This window comes from Enhydra lutris, unplaced genomic scaffold, assembly GCF_002288905.1.
Source record: "Enhydra lutris kenyoni isolate GAN:26980312 unplaced genomic scaffold, ASM228890v2 scaffoldscaffold55, whole genome shotgun sequence".
Taxonomy (NCBI): domain Eukaryota; kingdom Metazoa; phylum Chordata; class Mammalia; order Carnivora; family Mustelidae; genus Enhydra; species Enhydra lutris.
This window is the reverse complement of record NW_019154139.1, coordinates 4,037,584-4,049,482: the sequence shown is the minus strand read 5'-3', so window position 1 is coordinate 4,049,482 and position 11,899 is coordinate 4,037,584. Positions and strand designations below refer to the sequence as shown.

The following is an 11,899-nucleotide window of genomic DNA, read 5'->3' as shown; positions in this document are numbered from 1 at the left end:
GAGGGGACAGGCAGTGACCCTGCTTGTTCCTCCCCACTCACAATCTCCAGTGGTGAGGGGGACAGGCAGTGACCCTGCTTGTTCCTCCCCACTCACAATCTCCAGTGGTGAGGGGACAGGCAGTGACCCTGCTTGCAATTCCGTCCTCCTGAGGTGGCCCCAACTTCGCAAACCTTGTAATTCAGATGAAATAGGTCTTGCTGCTCCCTAAGCCAGCTCTGCTCTTTCTTCTCTGTGTGGTTTTCTGCTTTTACACCTTTTCCTCTGCCCACCTGCTGCTACATTCCTTTGGACCCAGATCCCTGCTAGCTGGAAGGAGTCCTTCTCCCTCTGACTCCCAGAGCACTTCCCTGGTGGCTCCCCCGGGTCACTAGGTACTTCCTGCCTTTCCCAGGGCCATCACTGGCCAGCCAGAGTAGGTGGCCCCTAGCGTAGGGGCTGCGTCTGGGTCAGCTGCCTCCCCAGCACGGGGCCCAGCATGCGGCAGGTGTCCTGTGACATCGTGTTGAAGAATAAATAATGCTGCTTTGTCAACGTACATTTTAGTTTGCTGCTTTCTTGTCTTCCTTTCTGATCATCTTAGGGAGAAAAGAAAAACCCACACTAAACATTTTTCAATGCGTCATTCTCTTTTACCAGACGTGGACGAGTGTGCGGCGCCCGCCGAGCCCTGTGGGCCGGGGCACCTGTGCATGAACTCCCCCGGAAGCTTCCGTTGCGAGTGCAAGGCTGGATACTATTTTGACGGCATCAGCAGGACGTGTGTGGGTACGTGGGCGTCCCTGCAGGCCCTGGGTGGCCCCCTGAGAAAGTCCCGGTGCAGCAGTCCCAGAGAGCAGACCCCGTGATGGGGGACCCCCATTCAGGTTCCAGCCCTGCAGCTGCACTCCCAGGTGCGACCCAGGCCCCCACCCATACAGCAGGTGCTCTGCTCAACCCAAGGTGGGCAGGGGTGTAGGAGACTACATCCGGCTCTCCAAATGTCCGGAAGCACGAGTGACTTCCCAGAGTCAGGGCTCACGGCGGAAGAATGAATGGTGGTATGGCTGTCTCCCTGCTGGGAACGGGACAGACCCCTGCAGGCCGCCACCTGCCACCCCAAAACCAGGCTGCTTCGGGGGAGGGGAGGGCTGGCAACTGCCCCACCCACCACCAGAGTCACGTGTCTGAGCCAGCGGACCGTCCTTCAGGGCTCTGGGGTGGAGAATTGGCAGGTGGGCACGTCCACAGGAGGGCCAGGAGTGGCTCCTGGCACGCCCACTGACTGCTGGGGGCTTTGGGACCAGTCACTCTGCCTCTCTCCTCCAAGAGATGCGGCTGCAGATGGTGGGGGACACTGGGAGTTCGTGGGCAGAGGTGGCATGGGTTGGGGACGCTGCCCTGAGCCGGCCCCGTCCGCTCTGTTGCAGACATCAACGAATGTCGGCGCTACCCCGGGCGTCTATGCGGCCACAAGTGTGAGAACACGCCCGGCTCCTACTTCTGCAGCTGCACTGTGGGCTTCCGGCTCTCTGCCGACGGCCGGTCGTGTGAAGGTGAGGCCATGTGGCCAGGGCGGGGCGCTCCGGGATGCCCGGTCCCCGGGAGAGCCACTGCTCAACCTGCAGACCCACGGGATGGCCTCGAGTTTGTTTCCCCAGCACGTATTAGGTGACGCGCTGGTTGGGGAAGCGCCTGTCAAAGGTGGCTTGTCAGAGAGGACTGCTCACCCAGTCCCTCCTGGGCCCTGGAGTGCCTGGTGGCGTCCGCCCAGGGCCATGCATGGGGGTGGATAAGCCGAAGAAGCTGTGTGGGTTGTGGCCGAGAGTGGGATTTGGCGGCGTCTGACACACCCTGTGTTCACCTGACTGGGGGCAGTGGCCGACGTCACCTGCCTCTGTGCCCTGACAGGAGAAATGGGGTTGGGAGGTCAGATTTTCAAGTAAATTGGAAGACAGGTTTTACTCACACTGTTGCAGTAGCAGAGAGAGACATCAGTGCAGATCCATCTCAGCTCTGCTGAAACAAAAGGCCACAGGCTTTTGAAATGCTGGGCCATGCTCAGGAGTCGTCCCACATGGTGCTGGGTGGGGGATCAGCCTGCTTAGGCGGGCTGCACCTGCTAACCAGCTCCTCCCTCCCACAGAGAATGGGAGACGGGGGCCTCCCCTTCCTGATGATCACGTCTCGAAGGCGTGATTCCTGCATCCTGGAGGAAGACTCTTGGGTTGCAGAGGCTACATCTCGAAGGGACAGAGAGAGGGTTTGCATTTGCAAGTTTTATCAAGTAATTACTTGTAAGAAAGAGGAGGCCAGGGCATGTTGTCAGGTGTTGGTCAGAATACTGAGTCTCTCCTTTGGGCAGCACTGAGCCTTTTTTTTTTTTTTTTTTTAAAGATTTTATTTATTTATTTGACAGAGATCACAAGTAGGCAGGGAGGCAGGCAGAGAGAGAGGAAGGGAAGCAGGCTTCCCGCCGCGTAGAGAGCCTGATATGGGACTCGATCCCAGGACCCTGGGATCATGACCTGAGCCGAAGGCAGAGGCTTAACCCACAGAGCCACCCAGGCGCCCCAGCACTGAGCTTTTTAGGAGGCATTTTAAGGGTCCGAGCCTGTCACCCTAGGCTTTCCTGTCTTGGGCCTGTAGAAGCTAAGGCTGAAGTCTGGTCGGGTCTCTCCATCCACCTGGTAGGGGTTGGATGGAGCTCTTTGTGCCGAGTGTTTTGGTTAGCACAGAACACCGGCCTCCTCGGGGCATGGACCGAGATGGTGCGTCATACATTCAGCACAGGGCCTGGTACACAGTAGGTGCTCAACAGCTATCACATCTTCTATGGGAATTAGGGTCTGGGGTCAGCAAAGGAAAGAGCTTTGGCAACCCTCAGCGATCCTCTCCCACTGTCCCGCACAACTTTTGGACCAACCATGGAAGGATCACGAAAGTCCACTATGCTCAAAGGCACCCAGGACGCATAGTTCTCAAACGGGAGGCTGGACAGTGAGATGGGGTCCTGGGCCCTAGGGTCCCCACAAGAATCTCGGATCTGCCCCCAAGAACAGACCCAGTGCATGGGTATCGGCAAGGAAACTGTTCACACGTGGGCTGGGTTCCCTTGAGCTTGGGTTCTAATCCTAGCTCTGCCATTTTATGGCCTTGAAGGAGTAACTCAGCATTTCTGGGCCCCAGCGTCCTCCTCTGCAAATGTGGGGGGTGGCGGGACCCACCTTACCGGGAGTTGGGGTGAAGCATGGGACGAGCTCGTCCCGGGGCAGGGTCCCGCACGAGACAAAGTGCCGTCTGTGGAGACCGCCAATGTCCTTGCTGCTATTGTTCATGGCTTATGCCATTCCTTGTCACTCCGAAGTGACCGGAGAGGAGATACTCACATCTACATTAGTGGCCACACTGGGGACAGGAAACCAGGGCCTGGCCAGCTTGGCCGCATCATTCCACTAAGCATTTAGAAAGGCCCCCTGGCAAGGTGGGTGGCGAGAACGTGGTCTCCGCCTTCAAGGAGTGTCTGTAGGCTGTGACAAGAAACCCCAGGGGCAGAGCTGAGCAGGCGACCTGGTGAGCAGGCGATAGCCAGGCTGGGCACGAGGTTACTGTAGGACAAAACATGGGGTGAGAAGCTAATGGACACTCTAAGCTGCTCACCCCTCCTGCCCTGCTAGGAGTTAGCAGTAAATACATGCGAGAAGGGACTTATAGGCCAGGGGTTGGCAATTTTTTTTCCCTAAAAGCCACATAGTAAATATTTCAGGCTCAGCCAGCTACGCTCTGTGTTGTAGCTTATCACCTCTTCTGCTGCGTTGCAAAAGCAGCCACAGACTGGGGTAAATGAGGGAGTGAGCGTAGCTATGTGCCAATAAAACTTTATTTACAAAACCAGGTGGTGGGTCGGGTATGTGCTGATTTCTGCTTTAAGGGAAGGAGACAGAGGAGCAGGAGCCCGGAGCTGCCCAGTGGGCTGGTGCGTGCCAAGCACTGGCGTGTTAGGAATGTTGGCATCCCGGCTCTTCACCCAGGCCCCCTGCTCTGCAGAGGGCATTGTCGTAGGGGTGCAACGGGGAGGGCTGTGATCAGAGCTCCATTTGAGGACTAGAACTGACCTGGCAGTAGGCTGGGGAGAACCCACTGGAAGGAGCCAAGACTGGAGGCTTTACTGTGGTCCCGATGAGAGGTTCCAGATCTGTCCAGCATGGGGGATGGAGTGGGGGCCGTGCTCCCTCAGGACAACCCCAGGTGGGTCCCCAGCCCCAAGCGCGAGTGCTGAGCGCCATGGGACTTCTGGCCCTTCCTCTTGAGGGAGCTGCTGTGTCTCCAGCCCCGCCCAGGAGCAGGGGTGGGTGGCCGGCTCCAAGCACTGACCTGCGGTGCCCCGTGTCTTTCAGACGTGAACGAGTGCAGCAGCAACCCTTGTAGCCAGGAGTGTGCCAACGTGTACGGCTCCTACCAGTGCTACTGCCGGCGAGGCTACCAGCTCAGTGACGTGGACGGCGTCACCTGCGAAGGTGGGGTCCCCCCACTCGGCCGAGGGGAGGGGACTCCCCACCCCCTTCCGCTGAATGCCCTTCCGGGCTGGTGGGTGGTGGGGTCCTTTTCCCCTCCAGCTGAGATTTATTTGGATACAAAGAAGCCATAGCGAGTGAGGAATAGAAAGCAGCGAACACGTAACCGGCGAGCGTCATGTGGGCCGGGACCTTGAATCAGCATGGCAGGAACCGCGTGTGGCCGGGCTTGGTGGTGACCCTGGGATACAGTGGGGGCCCAGGGGGCCACGCACAGGCCTGACGCGAAGCTCTGCCTCCCCTTGGCCGGGGCCACGTGTCCTCTGCCCCCGAGGGCTGAGCCCAGACCTGCCAGGCTGTCAGAGGATTAAAACGGAGGTTGGCCTGGAAGGGCTTTGCAGGGTGCCTGGTGCACCGCGGGCGCTTGAGGCAGCGCTGTTAGGGCCCCCCCCGGCGGGTGTCGTTTTTATGAGCACATTTGTCCTCGGCATCAGCACGCACCTGGGGCCTGCGGATCACCCATCCTGTGTGCCGTCCCCCTCCCCGAGCCCCCGGTCTCCGCCGCGCTTTACACCACCTCGCTGTGTGACCCTAGGCCAGCCTCTTCCCCTCTCTGGGCCTCAGTTTCCCTTTCTGGCCTCTTCCCCTCTCTGGGCCTCAGTTTCCCTTTCTGGCATGATAGTTTCTGAGGCCGCCCCCGCATCCGGAGGCTTCCTGTGTCCAGATGCCCCATCGCGGCCTGGCCGGGGCCCAGTTGGGATGCTGAGGGGTGTTTTCCGTCGCAGACATCGACGAATGCGCCCTGCCCACCGGCGGCCACATCTGTTCCTATCGCTGCGTCAACATCGCTGGAAGCTTCCAGTGCAGCTGCCCGCCGTCTGGGTACAGGCTGGCCCCCAACGGCCGCAACTGCCAAGGTGAGTGTGCGGGACCCCTGGGGTCACCCAGGCCGTGCGCAGGGCTCTGCAGTGCGGGGGAGCTGAGTCCGGGCGGCCCCCCCGCCCCGTTGTGGGCATGTGTTTCCCTGGCCCAGGGGTGACACCGCAGATGGGGGCATCTGGGACAGGGATGGGAGGACTCTGCACACACACCCAGGTCTCCCATACCTGGCACACTTGTCTTCAGGCAGTTCTGATCCTCCTGCTGGGCCCTCGACACCCCCAGGGGCCAGAATGGGGGATGACAGCCTTTAGGAAGATGTAGCCAAGGAGGAAAGGGGAGATCGGCGCCCAGAAGACCCCATTCCACAGCACAGGGCCGCTCGTTCCAAATGGCATTTTTCCCATCTGATGAACCCTTGATGGGAGCCTGCCACGAGTTAAGGACAGAACGGGGAGCAGGTGCTGGAGCTTCTGTCCCGGAGGGTTGGTGGTGAATGCCTGGGCGAGAGGACGGGCGCGTTCTGTCGTGTGCCCACCTGTCTCTGTAGTTCTGAGCACGATGGCCATGAGGGTCCTCCTGGGGCCAGGGTTGGCTCCAGCATGGGCTAAATGAGGGGGCCAGTGACACACATCTGTACTCGGCTCCTTGTCTAAGAGCACTCTAGGGGTCATCGTGAGCTCTGGAACTGAGCTCTTTGCCAACTGAGAGGGGATGCCGGGTGGATATTTGTGAAGGAAGGACCCTAGGAATGGGTCCAGGGACAGCCCCAGAAGCTGAGTCACAGAGCTTGGGTCTGTGGGCCCCTTCCTCAAGAACCCCCCTCCACGGGACTCTCAACCCAGAGGCTCCAGAGGCCCCACTTTCTGCCCTGTCAGCTCTGGTCATGAAGAAGGTGACTTTGATCAAAGGCAGGCGGGAACGGCGGCCTTTCCTGGGAGGGACCCACTCAGCTCACCCGCAGCTCTGGGTGGACGTCACTTTGTTTTCTCCTTTCTGGCGGAGGATATGACTTTCTTCCCTCTGGCCAGCCTCCCTCACCGCAGCCCGGGTGCACCGCCAGGACCAGCAGAAGCACATTCCTGAACCTCCGTCTTTGACATTGGGAGTTGTTTTTGCCACCAACATCAGGCGCCTGGCCCCTCTTCACAGATGCCTCCCAGGCGTGGTGGCGCCCCCCGGACCCCGCCGTGGGGCTGCCCCAGAGAGCTGTGGGAAGGGGACAGCTCCCTGCATCCAGGGTCTTCTCAGGCTGGTGCCCCCAGCATCACTGACCTCGGGCCCCGGGCGCAGCCTAGAATTCCCTTAAGCCCGGGTCTCCTCACCTGTGCTGTATGGGGCCCTTCCAGGCCTGCTCCTCTCCCCCTTACCCCAGGAACTGTGCATAATAAGTACAAACTATAAACACCGACATTCTGCGAGAGAAGGGGCCGTGGTGGGAGGCCTGGGCTCCCTGTCCGGGATGGCGAGGACGCGGGCGGCTTCCGCCTTCACCGGGCTGCCCTGGGGTCTCCCACAGACATCGATGAGTGTGTGACCGGCATCCACAACTGCTCCATCAACGAGACCTGCTTCAACATCCAGGGGGGGTTCCGCTGCCTGGCCTTCGAGTGCCCCAAGAACTACCGCCGCTCCGCAGACACGTAAGTCCCTCGGGGCCCTGGGGTGTGTCCGCGGCAGCCTTCCCGTGGGCTGTGGCTCCCGGGCTGGGCGGGTGCTTCACTGACTGTGCCCACTCCCCGCCACGGGAGCCCTGGGAAACCAGGGGGACCCCTGAGGCTCCAGCCCCCAAACGTCAGGAGAGTGCAGAGAGCCCTGGGAATGCCTTCAAGGCAGGTGGGCCTGCCCTGGGGGAGCCCAGGCTTGCACTTTCCCCAGGCTGGGACCAGGGCGTGGGCACAGCTCGCGGGGCCTCAGCTTTCTCACATGCACGTCCTCTGACCCAGATGAAGGTAGTGCTGGTTCTGGGAAAGCTGAGATTGCTGGGGCATCCTCCATCGACGACCCCCCACTTCCTAAAAGCCAGATTCCATTCATCCCAGTGACAGTGTGGGCCCAGCACGAAGGGTCTGTGTCCCAGACTTGAAGCTGTGTGTTCCCATGTCACTGGAAGCTCCCTCCCTCCCAGGCCAGTGGGATGTGTGCTGGAATGTTCTAGAAACACCCTTCCTCAGGGCAGAGTGAGGACCCTCTGGTCTCCTTACACACCACCCTGCCCCTGGTTCGTTGGGTGCCCCGTCCATAGTCTCAGGAAGAGCTGTCCAGGGGGGCCAGATTCGGGAGCACAGATGCGTGACTCCTCCCTCCAACCCCTGGAAATGCTCAAAGCCCTCACACAGCCAGGCTGACCATGACTCGGCCTTTCAACCTTAAGTCGGCGGCTCTCGCTGGAGGGTCAAGGCCTTCTTGGCCGGTGCACCCGGCCTCGGTGTCCACTTGCGCAGCCTCGAGGCGGCTGCCCTGGCTTTTGTGGTTCTGGCCCGGCCTCCAGCTCGCCGAGTGCCAGACGGGAGATGCTCAGACAACCCGTCTCCCCGGCGGCCTCTGGGCGCCTCCTGGGGTTTGCGCTCACCCTCTGGCCACCCACCTCTGCAGGCCCGCTCTGTTCCCCCCACATGGGTATATTTGTCCTCCTGGAAACGCAGCCGCTCGCGCCCTCCCTGCACCCCCGCAAACTCCCAGCCCCTCCAGAGCTGGGTCTGCGAGTGTGCAGCCTTCCAGAGACCTCGTGGGTTACCCGGAGGTCCAGAGGGCAGCGAGGCCATTCCTCTGACTGCTAAGAAAGTTCTGTGTCCTCACTTCGAGGCTGGGCTGCCATTGTGTGTTTTAAGTGCCTGCTCTCCGGGGCCTTTGTCTGTGTCTGGGTTTGAGGACTCTGGAAGACCGGCTGGCGCAGGGCGTGGATTTCTTCACACCCAGCCACGAAACCCAGAGGAGGCAGCTGCCCTGTGGGGATCTGCACGTCTCCCAAGCCACCGGCTGCCAGGTGGACGCTGTGTGTCAAGGTCGTGGTTGAAAGTGGCGGACTGGGCCCCGCACCGCCGCATGTTGGCTCGTACTGGACAAAGTCATTTACTTGTTTGGGGACCATGGGCAGACAGCGGGCTGCAAAGCCTCCCACCCCTGAACCGTGCCTACTAAGGGCACAAGACGGAACAGCAGTGGCCACAGAGTGTAGCGGGGTCCCCACGGGGCTGGAGTGGGGGGCAGGGCGTGCTGGAATAGGCGAGGCTAGAGGGAAGGGAGAGGGAAGAGCTGAGTCAGGCAGAGAGGGAAGGGGTGGTGGGCGGGATGAAAGAAGGGCCGTGGACAGGGGAGCAAAGGGGTTCCGGCCGTGAGATGGGGTGCTCAGCAGGGAACCTGGACCCGCGTTCCACTCACTGGGGCTTGATGCTCTAGGGCTCAGTCTGTCCTGGTCCGTGGATTGATTCATCAGCCGGTGCCCGGGACAGATAACGAGGGGGCTCATCATTTTCCGTGAGAACAGAAAGTGGGCCTCCACCCACAACACAGGCCAGAAGGGAAGGAAGTCTCCCAGCCACACCCCCCAAAATGGCCAAGATTGACACATGTTCCTGCTCCCCAGCGCCACCCAGCGGTGCAGCAGAGGGGGAGGAGAAAGGAGCTGGGAGCCGAGTCTGGACCTGACTCCCGGACCACCAGCCCCCCTGAGTGCTCTCAAGCCCCGTGGGGATGCTGAGGCGTTCTGGAAAGATGCCGGCCTGGAGTCAGGTTGACGCATGTCTGCCTCCCAGCTCAGTCCATTCCAGGTCTGTTGAGCTTCTCGGAGCCACCATACTCTAGCCGTCAAGGGGACGGTGATGTCCCCCCACCCGGTTCGCATGGGATGAGCAGGGATTGTGAGGCGGAGCCCCCTCATGAAGTTCACACTGGGTTCAGCCTGGTGGGGTGTGAGTAGGCACCCCAAAGGCGTATTTCACTGTGTTCATGGATGAAGGGAAGGTGGGTGGGGCCCCGGTGTCCAGGTCCGGGCTTGGCCTGAGGGCCTGCGTGGAAATGGGAAGAACCTGGGCTGGGATTTTAAGCTTCCAGACTTGTTCTCCTGTTTGTCGGAGCTGTGGCCTCAGGTCAGTGTCTTGGCCACCCAGGGGTCCTTTCTGCGTCTGCAACACCTGCTTGGCAAGACCTTGTGGATTAGCGAGGATTAGCGGTAATGAGCTCCAGGCATCCAGCCCAGTGCCACCCCAGTGCCCATGGTTAGAAAAAGTCGTGGGGAGGAGAATGATCACCAGACATCCCCGTTTCTCTACCTCGGGGGGCAGCAAGCCCGACGGGGAGGTTCTCTGCCGTTCTTGCTCTGTGGCTGGCTGACCGTGTGACCAACGGAGTTGCCCCACCCTCAGATGGGTGACGACGTGGGGGCTCTGAAGGGCTGGGTGGCCGGGGCCGCCACCCCTACACATGGGAGCCCATCTGGTTACACTCCTCTCCTTGGCTGATCCCGGTGGGGTATCATGGGCCAGCCAGGAGCCCAGCGTAGGAAGCAGGGGCTGGGACCGGAATCCCAGGTTGAGTGGCCACAGGACGGGGCTTATCCTGGTTGCCCCCTCCCAGGAAGGGGAGTTAACGGAAGCTCAGAGCTTAGTGTGAGCCTAGTGTCAGCCTCGGACAAGTTGTGAAGCTACATGGGCAGGAGGCCGGCCAGGGCTCCAAGCAAGGAGGGGCCGATCTTCTCAGCCCCACTAACAGCTCAGGCTGGAGTTTACCATTTTTATGGCTTCTTTTCCTCCTCCTCAAAACTCTTCTTAGAGAATTTATTATCTGACTTTCAGAAAGCAATTTGTAAAATTTGGAAGAGCTGTATTAGGTAAGACCCAGTAGCCAGCATTTCTGAGGTGAGCATTTCGGGTGCCTCGAGAGGGAAGACTGAAGGCACTCATGTTCTCTCTCTTTCTCTTTCTGGGCCTCAGACTTCCTCTTTCTCTCCACACAGCCTCTTTCTGGGCAGTGTCCCTGGCAGCTGAGAGGTGGTAACTGGAGCATGACCCAGCAGGCCGGGCCACACAAACCACAGGGCTGGGCCTCTAGGATCATGTCGTTTGTTAAGATCCTGACCACACAATTCCCTCCGACCCACAGGAGGAATGTCCAAGTGTTCCAGAGCCTGGGTTGGGACTGAAAACATCCTCTTTATCCCTTCAGCAGGGCTGAGCCCTGACACTCGTGGTCTTGGAAGCCAGAGCAAGGCCGGGCAGCCCTGGTTGGCGTGGCTCTGGGCCCAAGGGTGTATTGTGGGTGGACAGAGGGGCGAGTGTCTCACCTCAGCCTGTTCCTGGGGCTTCTCTCCAGAATGACAAGAGCATGGAAGTCAGGGAAGTGCCGGCTGGGAAGGCTGTGAGCGTGAGACAGCCTGGGGGGTGGCCCCGGTGCCCATGCCTCCCAGACAAAGGGGCTGGGCCTGGAGGACCTTCCTTCTCCGGTGTGTGCCAACTTTCAGTAATTGTACTTTCTCAGATAATAGGGTGTTCTGATCCATCTGTTTGAATGAAAAAGTGGGGCACGTTGTTCTCTCATACACGATGAGATGAAAACCAAGGCGTGCGGTCCCAGGAACTGGCCCTTCTCTGCGTGACGGCGGCCCCTCCTCGGTCCAGACATACCCACTAACAAAGGCTTTTGTGTCAGGCCCAATCAGGCAGGCAGTTTCCCAGATGCAGTAGTTAAGGACTTCTGTGATGTGTCAGTAAGTGCAGGGCAGAGCGGGGAAGGACCGTTGAGGTTGGAACTGATGGGGAAACGGGGGCCGTAGTTATTTGTGTCCGTTTACTGAGCATAATAGTGTCCCATGCTGGGTGTTGGAGATGAAGCCATAGAGCCATGGCCTGGCCCTTGGGAAAGGAGAGCTCTAGAAAGGGCCAGTCTCAGATCGCCTTGTTCGACAAAGTGCTGGGGCACTCTGGCTTTGGGGTCAGGGGAGCCCCTGGAAGAGTGTCACATTCTCTGGTGCATGAGGCCTGCGGGAGCTGTACCAGAGCGTCACACTTACTGCACGATCCCCCACACACATGCTGGGCTAACGCTTCCATCTGACCAATCAAAACCCTGTCCTTGGACAGGGTACAGGCCACACAGACGTGGGCCAGCCTAAGTCCCATGAAGGAGACTCTAGTGCCACCTGCTGGCCAGACCCACCAGGCCCTTCCTGAAATAGGCAGTGAGTGCGTGTTTGCGCATGCGCGCCCAAAGACTTTCCAGGGAGTGCAATTTTGTGTCCACCGCTTACTCCAGCGTGGAGTCAAGGACGTGTCCTCGCTGAGCTTTGACCTTCCCATCAGTAGAACAGGAAGACAAAGTGGGACAGCGACGTGAGTACACAAAGGAGAAACCCAGCCCGATGCCAGGCGCCGTCCCTTAGGATCTCCCAGGTCACCCGGAACACTCCCATTTGGCCTGGACTAGGTGTGCCTGGGGTTAGGCCGCCCCTCAAAGCACCCTCTTCTGCGTACCTTCTTTACTGTCTCTCCCCTCTGTCTCTGGGTCCCCCGTGCCTGACTTGTCGCCTATCA

At 59.8% G+C, this 11,899-nt stretch overlaps 1 protein-coding gene across 2 annotated transcripts in view; it reads left to right on the top strand.

The window, feature by feature from the left end:
- LOC111157524 (fibulin 1) overlaps window positions 1–11,899 on the top strand; it is a 79,699-nt gene that overhangs the window by 34,937 nt on the left and 32,863 nt on the right. For both annotated transcript variants that reach the window (XM_022519006.1, XM_022519007.1), the window contains exons 10-14: window positions 640–768; window positions 1,410–1,535; window positions 4,377–4,496; window positions 5,279–5,410; window positions 6,892–7,015. In XM_022519006.1, coding sequence (XP_022374714.1) covers window positions 640–768; window positions 1,410–1,535; window positions 4,377–4,496; window positions 5,279–5,410; window positions 6,892–7,015 — 631 coding nt within the window. The remainder of the gene's footprint in view (window positions 1–639; window positions 769–1,409; window positions 1,536–4,376; window positions 4,497–5,278; window positions 5,411–6,891; window positions 7,016–11,899) is intronic.